We start from the raw sequence: 17,487 nt of genomic DNA on the forward strand, positions 1-17,487 counted from the left end.
AATGGAAAGGGAAATTTACAAGTCAAAGTACACAGCTGCTTTCACTGGGAGAAAAAGCTCCCTTTTAATTTCAAACTGTGTGTGAGGGAAGTTTGAGGGCTAGGGTTGCCTCATCACTCTCCTCTTGCTGTGATTGTATGTTATGAAGTTTAGAGGGAGCAAGGGAAGCCTCTTCCCCTTAGTGACTTCATAGTCACTTATATATACTCTGTATAAATATATTAGTTTTAAAGTAATATAATATAATATAATATAATATAATATAATATTATATTATATTACATTACATTACATTACATTACATTACATTATATTATTTCTTGGGGGGCTGTGGGCAATCTGAGCAGGTGCTGATTGGGACCAATCTGCCTCACCCCTTTGGACTTACTCTTTATGGCGAGAGAATCTACTGGACAGACTGGCAGGCCAAAAGTATCCAGAGCGCAGATAGGAGGACTGGGCAGTCTCGGGAAACGCTGCAGGACAATCTGGAGAATCTTATGGATATTCATGTTTTCCACCGGCACAGGCCACCAGGTACAGAGCTCACCCCCCAGCCCCACTGAGCTGAGAGCTTGGTCCGGCTCTGCCGTGTGGCACATCTTTTCTGCAAGGAGCTGACCTGTCAGCCCTCATTGTCTTAAGTGTCTGTGTAGGATATGAGAACATGAGAATTAACTCTCAACTTGGTATTTGAGGGCATTCTAGAATGCATTTCTATAGCTGTTGCATCCCTTTTTTGTACTGGTGCTACTGGCTCATGGATTTCTCATCCTCTTTTCCATAGTACATACAGCATGTGAAGTTAGCAATGGAGGCTGCAGTCACCTGTGCCTTTTGGCACCTCCTCCAAAAGGTTACAGCTGTACCTGCCCTACAGGGATCAACCTGCAATCTGATGGCAAGACCTGCTCCCCTGGTGAGTCTTCTCTGTAGGATCCTCATTGCAGTTTTGTATCACAGCTACATTTTGCCTCTGCCTTGTTAGAGAACAAATTTCACTTCTATGTGCTTACCTGCTTTACCCCTTGAAAAACCCATTTGGTGCCTGTACCTTCAAACTGAGTGGGAATTACTATGGAGAAACTTACTGATAAATGGATTGATGAAGGAGACATTTTTCTTAAAATGATGTTGGACAAGTAAACCAAATGCCACATTTTTTCCCATACTTTTGCTGTAATATCGAGGTGAAATCTTAAACTACAAGGTGCTACATTCTTTAATAGGTCTGTATACACTCCTCCTGTGAACCCTCTTTTGAGGACGGTGGAAGGCACTTGGCTTCAGGCCATGGTACATCCACTTTTCCTCCTCAGCAGGAAAAAAGTGACTCCTGATTTCCATTTCCCACACGTATTAGCAGAAGTAACTCTTTTATGAGTGTACTGCTTTTCAACTTGGATGTAAAGAAGCATTAAGTGATGCTCAATAAAGCTTTTGTACACAGACTGTCCATAAGCCGAGATCTGCCTGACACACTTTCCCTTTTCCACTGAAGTGGATGGAACCTCTAGAATATTGGATAAATGATGGCTACAGTTGACTGAACTTGCTCTTCACTAATACCTGTCCGTTTTCAACTCTGCAGGAATGACCAGCTTTCTGATCTTTGCCAGAAGGACTGACATCCGGATGGTCTCTCTGGATATCCCCTACTTTGCAGATGTTGTTGTCTCAGTCAATGTCACCATGAAGAACACCATTGCAATTGGAGTGGATTCTCGTGAAGGTCTGAACTTCTTAGTGTATCCTACTGTGTTTGAAATGCAACAAGTAACTTCATATCTAAATGTCTGAGTAAAGACCCACGCACAGATCTTACTGTAGGCTGTGGATTTGGGTGGGTTTTGGCTTTTTTTCCTTGTATGTGCTGCAAATAATTAGTTTCCAGTGAGGAAAGGAATATCCTTATAGGAAAGCAGAGGACACAAACTATATGGAAAATGTGCCTGCAATATTGAGTGGGGTTCCCGTGCATTTTAGATTTAAGAATGTTCCTCCTGCTGAGGCCTTTTATGACAGTAGAGTTGAGACTCTGGTTGTTCATATATAGTAAACATCTGATGCTGTTTTGGATGTAAACGCTGTTGCACTGTAAGGTGGACAGTCTCATTTTGAAAAATCAGATGTGGAACTCTACTACTAGCTGATGGTATTAGGTGTTCTTTGTCCCTGTGTGAAGGTCAGACTTTGTGTAAAGGTCCTACATATTTTGGGGAGAATTGGAACAAGAAAGTTTGCACTGTTTTATCACTCTAGCTTAATAATCTTGTGCTGTTACTATTCCTGTACAATCAGATCCATTTTGAAAGGTGTAGCAGGTAGTCAGAAACTTGGATCTGTTTTTAAGGATTTTGCTGTTTGGTTGTTGGGGTTTGGTTTGGTTTTGTTCTGGGCTTTTTCAAGTTTCTCTTTCTTCTTCAACCCAGGAAAGGTTTACTGGTCAGACAGCACACTGAGGAAAATCAGTCGGGCTGCCCTTGATGGCTCACAGTTTGAGGACATCATCACTACAGGTGAGGGAGATTTTGATCTGAGTGCCTCTTGCTTCTATGCAGTATGAAAAGAGATATTCTTGTACCCTGGTAACATACTTTTTTGGTGGAAAGGCAAGCAAAACCTAAAGCAGTTCCGTATGAGATGGACAAGAGAAATACTAGAAGTTCCTGACTAAATTGGGAGAATAAGTAGTGACCAAAATGTTTTCTATTTTCTCAGGTCTGTTGACTACAGATGGGCTGGCTGTGGATGCTATTGGCAGGAAGATATATTGGACAGATACAGGAACAAATCGGATTGAAGTGGGCAACCTTGATGGCTCCATGAGGAAAGTCTTGGTCTGGCAGAACCTGGACAGTCCTCGGGCAATAGCTTTATACCATGAAATGGGGTTAGTGTTGTCAAGAGGTTGTCTAGGAGTTACACAGGACTTCTGATATCCTTTTCCATAATACTTGCTGACTTTTCCCCAGGTATATGTACTGGACGGACTGGGGTGAGAATGCCAAGCTGGAACGCTCTGGGATGGATGGCTCTGGACGAGTGGTGTTGATCAGCAACAACTTGGGCTGGCCTAATGGACTGGCAGTGGATAAGGCTGGGTCCCAGCTGCTCTGGGCTGATGCACACACTGAGGTCTGATTCTGTTCTTCAGTGTTGTTTGTCATTGGGTCTTTGGTAGCCTGGAGGCTTCTTTGAAGCTCTTGAGCAAGTTTTCAAAAGAGCAAGGGGAATGTAAGCTTTTCTGAGAGTGTGGGCTATGGAGGGAGGGTGAACCTGAATAACATCACTCACTGAGACTGTTTCCCACTTGCTGCAGTAAGGGCTAGCAAGAGGAGAAGCGTTTTGAGTACGGGGTGATGTTCTACTTCTCTCTTTAGCGGATCGAGGCTGCAGATCTCAATGGCGCGAACCGCCGCACCCTGCTGTCTCCAGTGCAACATCCCTATGGCCTCACTTTGCTGGACTCCTACATCTACTGGACTGACTGGCAAACTCGCAGCATTCACAGGGCTGACAAGGACACTGGTGCCAATGTCATCTTGGTGAGGGCAAACCTGCCTGGCCTCATGGACATTCAAGCTGTTGATAGGGCGCGGCCCCTGGGTAAGTTGCTCCCCAGTCTCGGCGGGTGTCCTTCAGAGCTGTCATTGGAAAGGGGAGGGGAGTCCTTCAGAGCTGTCATTGGAAAGGGGAGGGGAGTCCTTCAGAGCTGTCATTGGAAAGAGTCCTTTGGTGTAAAGCAGGAGTGATAGAGTGACTTCTCAAAAATCAGCTTTTCTTTTCTTCTGATCCCTTTTTTTAAAGCATCCCTTCTTCCCTCTAACTATTTTTGCACCCCTCCCTGTTTACACAGCTCTGTAGGACTAGTGTTGATTCCTGCATGCTTTTTGACCCCTTTGAAGCATTTCCTTCACTGGATTGCACTGACAACTTCATTCTCGCACACAGAAGAGCCACTTTCTTAGGAGAAATGAACAAGTCATGCCTTATTAGGCTTCATCAGAGTGTACTGCCATTGGACAACTTCCCTTTTTTGACTCCAGAAGACTCTAATTCTTCTTAAACCAGTTGCTGAAATCTTATTTGAAGTTCTAGAATTATTTCCCAATCATTGCAGCCTTCATCTTCCTGTCTGCCTCTTTGCTCTGCAAAACTTCTGCTGCTTTAATTGCTCTTAATATATCACGCTGTCCAACTATTCTGTGCCAGAGTCAATTCCTTGTTACTCTTTGGGGATCCTATAACACCCCATCTTGCCTCCTTGCTTTTCAGTGGAAGTCGCTGCTCTGTGCTGTGGCTTTATTTTGGTAGAATTTCCCCAATACATACTTCTACAGAAAACTGTGCTGCTTTTCCTGTGATTGCTAACAGCAGAACATCACTCTTGACTGCATAACTTGGCAATATAACTTGAAGCTGACCAAAAGCCTAGCCATCATATCCACGTTGTCTTCTTCCTGCTCCCTGCACCTGTCTTCGGGGCTTATTCCCTCCTAGTAAATGTATGCTGGGTTCTTTACAATTAAAAAAACTTATATGACCCTAATACGTCAGGCACTTCCAGCAGGCTTCTCTGATGCCTTTGTTTACTTGCCACTGTGCGCAGCTAAGTTGAAACAGAAGCTTCTTTGTCAGCCTGGCCTCTGGTGCATTGTCTCACTACTTCCCCACAGGGTTGGGTTTTATGCAGTTGCATAAATCTGGGAGCATTTGGCTGTTCCTTCTTCCTTGGGAAAACTGTGATTAGCAAGGAATGCAGGTTAAGATTTTTCTTCTAATGATCCCTCTTCTTCTGAACCCGCCTGTTCTCCGCCAGTCATGCCCATACCTACCATGAATCTTGGAGAGGAGGGAGAGTGTCTCTGTGCAAAGGCTGTAGATTCCCAGCTAGGCTGGGACAGTAAGGATGAACTCAGCTGCTAGCAAGTTGTACATGTACATAGCCTTTAAAATAAAACTTTGGTCTGTGGGATTCTAAAACTATGCTTCCTTGTTTCTAAAGGCTTCAATAAATGTGGAGTTCGTAACGGTGGCTGCTCCCACCTTTGCTTGCCTCACCCCACTGGTTTCTCCTGTGCCTGCCCCACTGGCATCCAGCTGAAGAGAGATGAGCAGACATGTGACTCTTCTCCAGAGACCTACCTACTTTTCTCTAGCCGTGCTTCCATCCGTCGTATCTCTCTGGACACCAGTGACCACACAGATGTGCACATACCTGTCCCTGAGCTGAACAATGTAATTTCTCTGGACTATGATAGTGTGGATGGCAAGATTTACTACACAGATGTATTTCTTGATGTTATCAGGTAGGTGCCAGTCAACTGCTTGGCCGGTGCCCAGGTCACCCAGTGACTTGTGCTTAATGTGCCAGTAAACTGGGGAGACTGAGCACTACACCACTGCTTAGACCTTCTCTTTGGTACACAGCATCATGTGTATCACTGAACTCATGCTGAAGGTGTGTTTAACCTGCTGGAGACTGGGGAAAAAAGTATTAGGGAGGTAGTAGTATGCAGTGGCCCTGTGATTGATGGAGATCCAGGTTTTCCAGGAGCTGCCGGTTCCTCACTGCCATTTGTCATTGATTTCTATCCAGGCGGGCTGATCTGAATGGCAGCAACATGGAAACTGTTATTGGTCAGGGTTTGAAGACTACAGATGGCCTGGCAGTGGACTGGGTTGCCAGGAACCTCTACTGGACAGACACAGGACGCAATACCATCGAAGTGGCTAGACTGGATGGAAGCTCCAGGAAAGTGCTGATCAATAACAGCCTGGATGAGCCCCGAGCCATTGCTGTCTTTCCTAAGAAGGGGTAGGTATGAGGTTATTGGTGGGGCAGGGGGAAGGGCTGCATGTTGGAGGCATGTTGGAAGAGGAGGTTGTGGGAGGAAGAAGAGATGTGCCATGTGCATCTGCAGGTACTAGCAAGGGGTTGACTCTGAGTGAGTTGCAGTAGTCAGGCAGACAGGGAATTTGAAGGTTGGGCAGATAGCAGTGAGAAGCAGGCTACAGGCCCTATTATCTTTTTTAGCCTGAAGAATCTGGCAGTTTCACTCATAACTAAAACTTTCTTTAGGCCAAATGAAATGGTCTTTTCTTCTTACATTTGCCTTTTATCTCTTCAGGTATCTCTTCTGGACAGATTGGGGTCACATTGCTAAAATTGAACGGGCAAACTTGGATGGCTCTGAACGTAAAATCCTGATTAACACTGACCTAGGATGGCCCAATGGATTGACTTTGGATTATGACACCAGGAGGTCAGTGAAAGATTTTCCTATACTTGCAAAGAGTTAAGGGATGTAATGAATTTTTTAGCCCTCTTAGCTTCATTTATTGGAGTAACACTTTGGGTTTGGGTTTGGGTTTGGTTTTGGGGTGTTTGGGGGGTTTTTTCTTTAGTTTTTTTTTCACAATCCATCTTATGATTCCATGATCTTGGCCAGTAAATGACTAGAAAGTAAAGAGGGGTTGTATAGACGAAAGCTCACCTCTTTCCCTGTGCCTTCAGGATATACTGGGTGGATGCGCACCTTGATCGCATAGAGAGCTGTGACCTCAATGGGAAGCTACGGCAAGTGTTGGTCAGCCAGGTGTCACATCCCTTTGCTCTGACACAGGTGAGAAGATTTTCCTGCTGCCACCATTCTCCCTGGTGTGTTGATGAGTTTGTCCAGTGGAGTTTGGGAACAGGGAGGTGTTACAGTCTGGGGAAACCAAGATGGCTGAGAGGATAGTACTTAAATCTCTGGAGCTAACAAAGGAAGTTTGTCTAAACTGTGGGGTGTAGACAGTCATCATCTTTACAATAAGAGGGTAAAGGTTTGAAAAGGCCTTTGTTTTGGGCCTTCTGCCACTGGGATATGTTTTATATGGGTGTCCTACATGACTAAACAAGCTAATAATGGCTGTGATTTTTCTTTGCTGTCTCCCTGAGCAGCAGGACAGATGGATATACTGGACTGACTGGCAAACGAAGTCTATCCAGAGAGTGGACAAATACTCTGGGCGGAACAAAGAGACAGTCCTAGCCAATGTTGAGGGATTGATGGATATCATTGTGGTTTCTCCTCAGAGACAGACAGGTAAATAGAAGGACCTTGGTTCAGGCAAATGCTAATTGTAGACCAAAGGAACTCTAAAACCACTGCGCTACTGTGGATGTCAAATAAGGATGACATCCTTTTTTATGCTCAGATTATTCACACATCTTCCCTTAGCACATTCCTTGTCTGCTTGTGACTTTTCAGTCAGGTACATCTTAATGGTGTTCTGTTAGAGCTTTGATTAGCAAATGTCACTTTCTTGTTGTTCACCCAACATTGTGTTAAAACAGAAGAATGTGAGCTTTTTATCTTTTTTTATCTGTGCAGCTGTGTTGTCTGGGCTTCTGTCTAAAGATTTCCAGTGCCTTCCTTTCAAGACTGCCCTAATCCAATCCAGTGTCTGGCTATTGTCATCACTTTCTTAGCAATCAGATGAAGGGCATATGCCAAAAACATAATAACTTGCTGGATTTCTAAGAAGTATTTCTGGCTGAGCAGGAAAGGTTATTGCTCTGAGCTCCTTTTTGTTTGTTCCTTCCAGGTAGTAATGCTTGTGGAGTGAACAATGGAGGCTGCACTCACCTCTGCTTTGCCAGGGCTTCTGACTTCGTCTGCGCGTGTCCGGATGAACCAGATGGGCGGCCCTGTTCTACGAGTGAGTTTACTGAGTGTCACTTGGGCAGTAGCTTCCATAACTGAGCCACTGCTACTGCTTATGCAGTGGCAACCAGAGCAGCTGAGCTCTCCAGTGTATGCATTTTATGCATTTTATTGGAAGTAAGGGTAACAGTTGTGAACAATAGCACCTTCTTCTGTCCTTTCTGCTGACAGACTGGGTTTGAGATGGGAAGGCTGCTCATATAAGCTATAGAGATTTTGGAAATGGCCTATAAGACTTGACCATCTGTCCCACAGAGTTGGAGTCCTGCTTATTTTCTCTGTTGTTCTAGTTCCTGGTGTGGTGCCCCCTGGTCCAGAACCAACCAGTGTAAGTGAGAGAAGTCAAACACTGCCTGGCAGACTAGGTACCTCAACAATGAAACCTCTCACATCTCTGGAAACAGTGGAAGGAAAGTAAGTGTTCTTGTTCTCTTGGAACTGGGGTGTGAAAGTTGCAGCTTTTGCAAGGTGCCACATGCAAGCCCCCTCTGGTTGCCATCATCCAAATATACCTATCCCTAGCCAAGGGAGGATATTCCAGCTTCAGATTTCACATTCTTAATGGATGAAACTATTATGACAAAGATGCAGAATATTGTTGAGATGGCAAGAAAGAGCTTCAGATTTTTTGTCTGTTTTGTTGAAATGTGTGTGTAGGCTGACTGTGCTGAAGTGTTAAAATCCTCCTTTAGCACATGTGTCATTCATTTGATTGATTTTTGAATCTCCTAATTTTGAGAACTCATTTCTGAGAGGACAGAGGAGTCTGTTGCTTCAATTCACTGAAACATCTCAAAGTAGACCCACACAGCTGAGGAAGTGGTTCCACCCTGGGAAGGGGATAGCTTGCTTGGGACAGAACAGAATCTTTGCAGCTCTAACATTTAAGTTGCAATGCAGGTAGTTAAGAGACTCTTTTCTGCTAATTCCTTACAACTTGTTATTTATACAGCTCAGCAAAAGAGTGGTTCTATAGTATATGGCTGAGTTATTGGGCAAAATTTGCACTTTGTTGAGTATGAGTTATTGGACAGAAAGGTCTTCGTGCTGACTCTGAGATATTTTGATTTTTGTTTCAGCAATGATGCCGAAATTTGTTTCCTGACAGATATATGTGTATACCTGTGTACCTGAGAGGTGAATCTAGAATGACTCAGACACAAAGATACTGCAGACTGATAATTGATATATACATGCACACCCCCTATATATATATATGTATATGGTTGTCTCTTCTCTGGATACAGAATACTGAAGAAGAGAAAGGAAGACCTGTGTTTTTTAACTGGAAAGGGAAGGGATATCAGTGCTAGCCTACTTCATCCTGGTTTTTGATACCTTTGATACTGTTGATTCTACTTTCAGTAAATAACTCTCTTTCTGTCATTCAGCTGTTCTGACAAAGATGCTAGGCAAGGCTTGTGTACTCGTGCCAACGAGGCAGTGTTGGCCACTATGGGTGAGTTCCTTTTCTTTAACTCTTCGCCACCAGGGTTATTCCTCCAGATGTGCCCAGGGCATTCCAGTCCATAGTGTCTGAAACTCAAATTTCTGAAACTCAGATCTGAAATACTCAAATGCCCTCTGAGCAGAACAAAGTGCCTCTAAGGATGAACATCAGTTGTAGATATTCATTAACCTAGATGACTCTCTGGTCTGAAGAATAGTTCTGTTTTCTTTTATCCCATACCTCATTCATTGGGCTCTTCCCATTAATACAATAATAATTCCCTCTTTTTCATTGTCCCCTTTGTGTTTAGTTGAAGATGGTTGACTGGGGTAATTGCTTCCCACTGCAGGAGTAACCTGTCAGCAACGGGGACCAACTCATCCATTACAAGCCCATTACAAAGATCTTGACGCTCCTTGCTTTGCTGGGGCCTGGGTGGGAGGAAAGTTTACTACATGTTTGGTTTCATATGAAGCCAAACAAAACCCTCTATTAAACCTTGGTGTGCTGACATTTTAGTTTACATACTTCTGTACGGGTAAAGCCCCAGCACTAGGCACTACACCAAGGTCAGTATTATCCAGTGAAATATGAGTGCATAAATTACCCTTGGTGTTCACTTTCAGGAGAAGGACTGCACGTCAGCTACATTATTGGAGGTCTTCTCAGCATCTTGTTTATTTTGCTGCTTATTGCTGCTTTAATTATATATAGGTGAGTGATCTTTTTTCCTTCTCCTGGCCAGTTGTAAACTCTAGGGTTGTAGGAGAAGAAAGTTCCTGAAAGCACAAAATCTTTCTTTATTGTCATTTACAGTCCTTTTTTTCTCCATTGGAAGGAGTGCTTGATGGTTTTATTTGCAAGGTTTCAGTCCTGTGCCTCTGAAGTGTTGGTCATGCAGTTCTGAAACCTTATTGGCTAAATTTTCTGCAAAGAGTTTATGAGTTACGGACAGGGATGTGAGATAATTTGTATCTCAGTATAGATCTGTGAGCTCATGTGCTTTCTGACAGATAACTTCACCAGTTACTGCCAGCATAGCTTTTGTACTTACATGGCAGTGCCTTGCTGTACTGGTAGCTAGTAAATGGACTAGTAGCTGAAGAGCCAGATGAAGCCAGCATTCTCTCTTTGAGGGACAGTGGAGATTGCTAGAGCCTTCCACTTGCTGAGCACTCAGGAACTTTGGATCCTGGCAGTAGGTTCCTGTGTCTTTTCTGACAGCTCTCTCCCTCTAGGCATAATAAGTCCAAGTTTACGGACCCTGGCTTGGGGAACCTAACTTACAGTAATCCTTCATATCGGACATCTACCCAGGAGGTGAAGATTGAATCGATTCCCAAACCAACCATGTACAACCAGCTGTGCTACAAGAAAGAGGTAAGAGCTGCTACTAAGGACATGGGAGCCCAGCTTAAGCTGCTGTTGAGTATTACAGGCTTCACTAAGTGGAAGGATTGCAGCTTGTGAGCGTTTACTTCTAGGACATAGGAGGACAGCTTCAGTGAATTGTTCAGACTGCTATGGAGATCAACCAGCAGCACTTCTTCCCCAGTGAGCTGTAGTGAATTTGGCCTGTCTTTAGGTCTCTGCTTCTTACCCACTTCCACAATGTCTTGTATTTCATTTACATTGGGTGCTGACTCTCAAAAGTATGTGAGTCAACTGGAATTGTCTTCCGTGGATACGGTTCCCGGTTAGTGACTGTTGCACCAAGGTTGCTTTGGACAGTTACATGGGGAACCAGGCAGTCAGAAGGGGTTTGCGAACAAGAATGTAGCTCCTGGGTGTGCACTGCCTGGAAGGGGTGGGAGAGAGGAAAAAAATAGAGCCCTTATTAAATAGAGCATTTTAAAGGCCCTTCAGAGGTCCGTACTTTGTGCCACAGGATGGAGACAGTTTAATATAATATCTTGCAGCACTTAGTTTTTCCTCTCTTTTCTCCTCAGAAGCTTTCTTATCACTCAGATAGCTTCTCATCTTCCCTCTTCTGATTTCCGTCCACATCCTCACGTCAGGTATCACTGCTCTGTGTGTTTGATCCTGCCTCCCTCACTCAAGCTCTGTTGTGTGGCTCAAGCACTGTCTGTACTAACTGCTCTTTCTTGGTTTCCCCCCTGCCCCCCCGGCTTTTATGTCCTTAAACTAGCTCTACTGTCTTCAGGAAGGTATAAGTAATTTTCTATGGCAGATTCTTTGGTCTGGGCTTTGGCTACTCATACTCAGTGAGATTTGGAAAAGGTAATTTCTGTTAGAACTATTTATGATTATCTGTTAGATCACTTAGATCCTCTAGCAGGGATCACAGATTTACACAGGGAAGAGTTTTCCCTTACTGTTTTCCAAAGGTACTATCCAATAGATTTCCCAAACTTTCAAGCCATTTTGGCTTTATCTATTAAGGATAAGCTAGGATTATTTATCTGGGAATCTAAATCCTTTCCACTTTTCTGGTAATTCCAATGTTCCTTGATACACACAGATGTGTATTTCCCCACTCCCTCCACTTTCTCCTCAGGGATAGATCAGATGCTCCTTATTTGTTGGTGAGCCAAGTTAGACAGATTTCAATACTTTAATCTCAGTGTGGTCCCTTTAGCTTCTGATCATTTTGCTTGTTTCCCTATAATCTCCTTTCTGTGTCACTGTGAGACTTGGACTCAACAGCAGTATTCCAGCTGTGCTTTGCTGAGACGTCAATCTAGAATGACTCAGATGTAAAGATGTTGCAAACCTTGAATTGATTCCCTGCCTACTTTTACCATGAGGTTTTCTGTCTGTTTCTGCTTCCCATTTTGTTTTTTTCCTTCCTTTCTAGGCTCAGTGTTTTCACTGTCTTCTGTCAGGGAATATGTACAGTTGAATGAGGAGAGCAACCTCATCCTCATTCCACTTCCATGACTGAAGACTCATGGAGTTTGAAAGGAGAGCTCTTGCAGGGAGGACTCATGGGGTGGTAAAGAACTAAAAGAGTTGTGCCATTGTGGCAGTTAAAGCCAGTGGCCGTTTACATGGAGGTCCAGCTTTTTGTCTGCTTCACTGTCTTCATTCCAGCTCTGCATTGCTCTTTGCCATATTTTTCCATAGATGTATTTTTTTCATTAATCTGTCTTCTCCCTAGACTGGTCCTGACCACAGCTACACTAAGGAGAAGATCAAGATTGTGGAGGGAATATGCCTTTTATCCAGTGATGATTCCGAATGGGATGACCTTAAGCAGATTCGGAGCTCCCGTGGAGGGATCCTCCGGGACCACGTCTGCATGAAGACGGATACGGTCTCTATCCAGGCCAGTTCTGGTTCACTGGATGACACTGAAACTGAGCAGCTGCTGCAGGAAGAACAGTCTGAATGCAGCAGTGTTAACACAGCAGCAGCCACTCCTGAGCGGCGTGGCTCACTCCCAGACACAGGCTGGAAACACCAACGCAAGCCCTCCACAGAGAGCGAGGTGTAAAGCACGTGACTTTGCAAACAGTCGTACCCTCCCTACCCTCTGCTCTGCACAAAAAAGACAGGACTCTGCCTGCCTGGCAAGGAAGGGCACAGAGACCAGCCTCTCTCACAAGGGCCCCGAGACTGGGACTGCCTTTCAGCAAGGAGCTTGGGCAGCTGTATTGTTGTGGTTGGAGAAGGAGGATGGGTGGGTTGGTTGGAACCCAGAGACCCTTTTGACTCCTTTTCACTGTCTGTGGTTTATTTATATGTTCCCTTTTCCTGGAAGCTGCCACGTTAACTTTTGCAATGACTCCTCTGGCCTGAATCTGGTTCAGAGTCTCTGTTCCCTGGCAACCTGCAAGTCCTGTGCCATCCAGCTCACGGTCAATGCCCATGAAGAGAGCAGAGCTGCCTCATTGCTGGCTCCTGGTCACAGAAGTACCCCATGTCATTCCAGCACTAGCAGCACTCTTCGAGGCTTTGTGTTGAGGGGTCTCTGACTTGAGAGAGGTCTTGGTATAGATGGGATATACTTTGGGGCTCAAGAGGACACTGACATAGCATCAGGTCACCTTGTAAAGGCATAAAGAGGGTAACCACAGTTGCCAAGACTCACTTCATGAGAGCATCACTGCTTACTTTTGTATCTGCTACTAAAAATTTCAATTAATGCTCAGATTGGAGCACTGTGTCTGTTGCTGGCAGTGGACACTGCTCCTGTTCTCCCCTCTCCTGTTAAAATATGTTTCTACTCTGGAAAAACAAGAGTCAGCCAATGGCCCTTTCAGAACTGTTCCCTGTGGGTACTGGAGTCTGAGTGCTGAACTTGAGACAAGAAGAGATTGGTATTTCACTCAGCTCTACAGAGCTAATGGGAGGAAATGGACCTCATCAAGACCTAAATTTTACTGATCTTTGCATAACTGATATATAAAAAAAGAAAAAGAAAATTTGCTAGGTCCCCCCTAGTCCCAATTCTGCAAGGTCCCAATTATTTTGGCCTTTAGGACCTTTGATTACTGTAATAAGGGAAAAGAGAGAATTCCTAGGTCGAGTCCTAGGGGGAATGCTCAGTGCTGACAGTTAGGAACTGCTTTATTACTAGGCTGAGCCCATTTGACCTAGAATGGGAGACAATAATCAGGGAGCTGCAAGGGCCATTTTAAGATCAGATAGAATTGCACTTTAAGTTCTTCTGTTACCACTAAATAGCTCTCCTTGCTAAGTAATTTTTCCCCATTAGCTGCATGAGCTTCAGTTGTTTTCCGGCCTCCAAGGCTCTTACCCTTTAGGGAATGTCATCCTACCCTTGCAGCCAAAATCCAGCAGCATTTGGAGCATGCTCCCAAGGACTATTGCCACCTTTTCACATTCTCTTGTCATCTGTTTGTTCAAAATATAGAAGAGAAAATATTGCTTGACACTTCTTCAAAAACGAAATTTATATGAACCCCTCAAGTCACATGGTGAAATATTAAGCATTAAGCCAGATACTTGGAAGCAGAACTTCCCAGTGAAGAATTTCTCACTGCAAACTTTGTAACCTCTTTATCGCCTGGAAAGAGGTCAAGTACATTCCCACCCATGGTGTAAAGAGAGCAAAACATCAGGGGTATGGTTCAGAGGTAGGGGGTGGGCACATCTCCCATGCAATGTTTTTTTCAGGTGAAAAGAAAGGAGAATTGTCCTACTCTGCTCTAGCCTTGTTTATATACTAACAGGCCTGCTACCCCTGAAAAACACAACAGTTGCCAGTGGTTTGGCTGCACTTTTCACAGCAGAGGTAGCTTTGTAGATAGGGAAAGTCTGCAGCTTTGACCTGGCTAGGTGGCTTGAAACTCTGTCCATAACTGCACCATTGGGCTGACAGGTGTATATTCCTGTGGAAAATGAACTGGAGCTAAGGCTTGGAAATTTCCCTGTGTTAATGTGGGACTCTTCCCTATTCCCAGAGGGATTTATTTTTATTTTTTTTAATTAGATTTTTATTTAATTATTTATTTGATTGACTCCAGCCTGGGAAGCATTGATTTTGTTGGGCAGAGGCACTTTTGGATTGAGGTGTGGACTTGACTGGGAAGTGAGAAAGGAGTGCATATCACTGACATGGACCTGCCCATCTAAGCCACTTCACGCAGGGACAACACCAGAGGGCTGAGGCATAGGCAGAAGCATCGATTTGAGTAGAAACCACATGTAGGGGCAGGGGCATCAGGGCTGGGAGTGGGGAGATTGGGGAGGAAGGCTCTGACTTACAGAAGAGCAGGGTTTCTTTGGGTTTTGGAATGGGTTGGGGTTTTTTTTCCCCAATAGCTTATGTAACCATGCACCAAAATCCTGAGGTGGGACAGGGGTGAAGGGAAACATCTGCCCAGACCTGTCACTTAAGTCAGCCTGTCAGAGTAATTGCTGTCCAAGTCACAAGTGTGGAATGGAAAGGAAAAACACAGTCAGTCTTTTCAACAACTCATGGTGCTTGTGATCTCCACCTTGATCAATATCTCTGCTGCTTCTTAGGAGAGACCCTGCACACTCCAGCCTAACAACCATTTGTAACTGCTCTCTGCTCCCTTCCTCAAGTGATTATGGTGAAAAGGAGTAATAAAATGTCACACCAGTCCTCTACCAGTGAGGTGGGCAGAAATACATGTCTTTTTCCTAGAGACAGCCCCAGTGAGATGCTGCCTTGGGGATGCATCATGGTTCCCCGTTCTGGGGAAGAGAAGACCCTCGTTGCACTTAGGATGTTAAGAATGTAGAAAGGCTACTGGAGGATGATCTCTTGAGCACTGATTTACTATGTAAAAAGCAAACCTCTCTCCTGTCTGTCCTGAGTTAACGTCAGTGATTTCCGTGTGTTCCTGTGTAATGGTTTTAACGTTACTCACTGGAGACATTGGATTTTCTGGAGTTATTTAACCACTGTGTTCAGTATTTTAGGGGTTGATGATAATTTAATATAAATTTAGCTTTTCTTAACCACTCTGCCTGGCTTTTGGTTGTGAATCATGCATGTTATTTGGAATCCCCTTTGAATGAGGAATTCCCAAACTTGTTCAGACAGAACCTCAACTTCGCTTCATTTGAGAGGAGCAAGAAGGTAGGAACAGTTTGAGGTTCTTAGGTACCTGATTGCAGCATACACTACACCCCTATTGCTTTGAATCAAGGGCCCAATACCTACACTCACTTTTGCAGATTTCTTTATATACGTAATATCTCTCACTCTGCCCTGCCTTGCTTTTTCCCCCCCTCTTTAACATGGCAACAGCAAAGGGATTGTTCTTTCTTGTGTGTATTAGGACTGTAGAGATCTCAAGCCTCTGCCGAGTGGAAAATAAAGCTCTGAAGAAGAGCTGTTTTTTCTTTCTGTAGGGGGTTTTACTTAGGCTTCCGTTGCCTTTTTTTATAACCAAGAGTTTAAATAGTGCAAAAGGCTGAGTAATTAATGAAACATCCACTAATAACTGACACTGCAGTACTGGTGCTAGTCTTGTAACACATTCTGTCCCTTTCTGATGAAAGAACTACCTAAAACATTTTAAACAATTGTATTCCTGCTCATTTCACAATTGAAGCACAGTGCAGAAGCCATTCAGTCAGATCATGAAAAAATTGTCTCACTTTCAAAAAAATGATCGTGCTTACATGGCATGGTAGGGAGAGAGCAGTGTAAGATTAATTGCAGTTGCATGCATGGCACTCTGCTGTCCCTTGTCTTCTATTCTAATTACCCATAAAAATTTTTCCTTCAATTTCTTAAGCTGAAGTGAAGAAACAAAGGAGCAAAACCACTCTGGTCTCCAAAACCAGTTCACAGACTAGGCCAGGTTGGAAAGGACACAGTGGATCATCTGAGCCAACCTCCCTGATCAAGCAGGGTCACCCCAGAGCACTTGGCACAGGATTGTGTCCAGATAGATCCTGTGTTCTCCAGTGAGGGAGACTCCACAACTTCTCTGGGCCATCGTCCAGCACACCCACGTAGTGGAACTGCCTGCCTATGTTTCTGCCCACTGCCTCTAGTCCTATTGCTTGGCACCGCCAAGCAGAGCCTGGATCTACCTTCTGATACTCTCCCTTCAGATACTGATAAACATTGATGAGCGCCCCTATCAGTCGTTTCTTCAGTTGCTGCTTTGCAAACTCAATGACCATAGGAAAGAGAAGGCCCACTCTTCTCTAATAGGATCTTCGCCAAAGGTGAATCAATCAGCTCCGAGATGCTTTAGCCCTTTGCTAAAGGGGTCCTGCGGCCTGACGCGGCTGTCTCAGGACCAGCGCCTCTCGCCAGGCACTGCTCCAGCCGCAGCGGGCCCGGCAGCCCCCCCGCCCCTGGGGACACGGCGGCGGCCGAGAGAGCGGGGGGCGCGTCCCGGTGCTCACCGAGCGGGGTGCTCACCGAGAGAGCGGGGGACGCGTCCCGGTGCTCACCGAGCGGGGAGCGGCCGAGAGAGCGGGGGACGCGTCCCGGTGCTCACCGAGCGGGGAGCGGCCGAGAGAGCGGGGGACGCGTCCCGGTGCTCACCGAGCGGGGAGCGGCCGAGAGAGCGGGGGACGCGTCCCGGTGCTCACCGAGCGGGGAGCGGCCGAGAGAGCGGGGGACGCGTCCCGGTGCTCACCGAGCGGGGAGCGGCCGAGAGAGCGGGGGACGCGTCCCGGTGCTCACCGAGCGGGGAGCGGCCGAGAGAGCGGGGGACGCGTCCCGGTGCTCACCGAGCGGGGAGAGCCCGGCCGTGCTGCGCGTTCCCCGCGCAGCGGTGCCGCCGTCTCGGGAGCGCGCGGAGAGCACGCGCTGCGGCTGCCGGATTCAAACGGGCCAATAAGGGGCGCGGGCGCGAGTGCGGGCGGGGCCTGCAGCGGCCAATGGGCGCGGCGGACACT

At 45.5% G+C, this 17,487-nt stretch overlaps 1 protein-coding gene across 4 annotated transcripts in view; it reads left to right on the top strand.

Annotated features, from left to right (window-relative positions):
- Positions 1-15,582, top strand: part of LRP4 (LDL receptor related protein 4) — an 84,804-nt gene extending 69,222 nt beyond the window's left edge. For 3 of the 4 annotated variants that reach the window (XM_069017286.1, XM_069017287.1, XM_069017290.1), the window contains exons 21-38: positions 348-537; positions 788-919; positions 1,592-1,732; positions 2,433-2,519; positions 2,722-2,893; positions 2,976-3,138; positions 3,384-3,609; positions 5,009-5,312; positions 5,603-5,821; positions 6,135-6,269; positions 6,521-6,629; positions 6,950-7,094; positions 7,597-7,710; positions 8,006-8,129; positions 9,107-9,174; positions 9,792-9,879; positions 10,404-10,545; positions 12,287-15,582. In XM_069017286.1, coding sequence (XP_068873387.1) covers positions 348-537; positions 788-919; positions 1,592-1,732; positions 2,433-2,519; positions 2,722-2,893; positions 2,976-3,138; positions 3,384-3,609; positions 5,009-5,312; positions 5,603-5,821; positions 6,135-6,269; positions 6,521-6,629; positions 6,950-7,094; positions 7,597-7,710; positions 8,006-8,129; positions 9,107-9,174; positions 9,792-9,879; positions 10,404-10,545; positions 12,287-12,622 — 2,895 coding nt within the window. In that variant the 3' untranslated portion in view covers positions 12,623-15,582. The remainder of the gene's footprint in view (positions 1-347; positions 538-787; positions 920-1,591; positions 1,733-2,432; positions 2,520-2,721; positions 2,894-2,975; positions 3,139-3,383; positions 3,610-5,008; positions 5,313-5,602; positions 5,822-6,134; positions 6,270-6,520; positions 6,630-6,949; positions 7,095-7,596; positions 7,711-8,005; positions 8,130-9,106; positions 9,175-9,791; positions 9,880-10,403; positions 10,546-12,286) is intronic. The other variant, XM_069017289.1, reaches the window with a different exon arrangement.
- Positions 15,583-17,487: the final 1,905 nt, after the last annotated feature.

The sequence above is a fragment of the Aphelocoma coerulescens genome, chromosome 5 (genome assembly GCF_041296385.1).
Source record: "Aphelocoma coerulescens isolate FSJ_1873_10779 chromosome 5, UR_Acoe_1.0, whole genome shotgun sequence".
Classification (NCBI taxonomy): domain Eukaryota; kingdom Metazoa; phylum Chordata; class Aves; order Passeriformes; family Corvidae; genus Aphelocoma; species Aphelocoma coerulescens.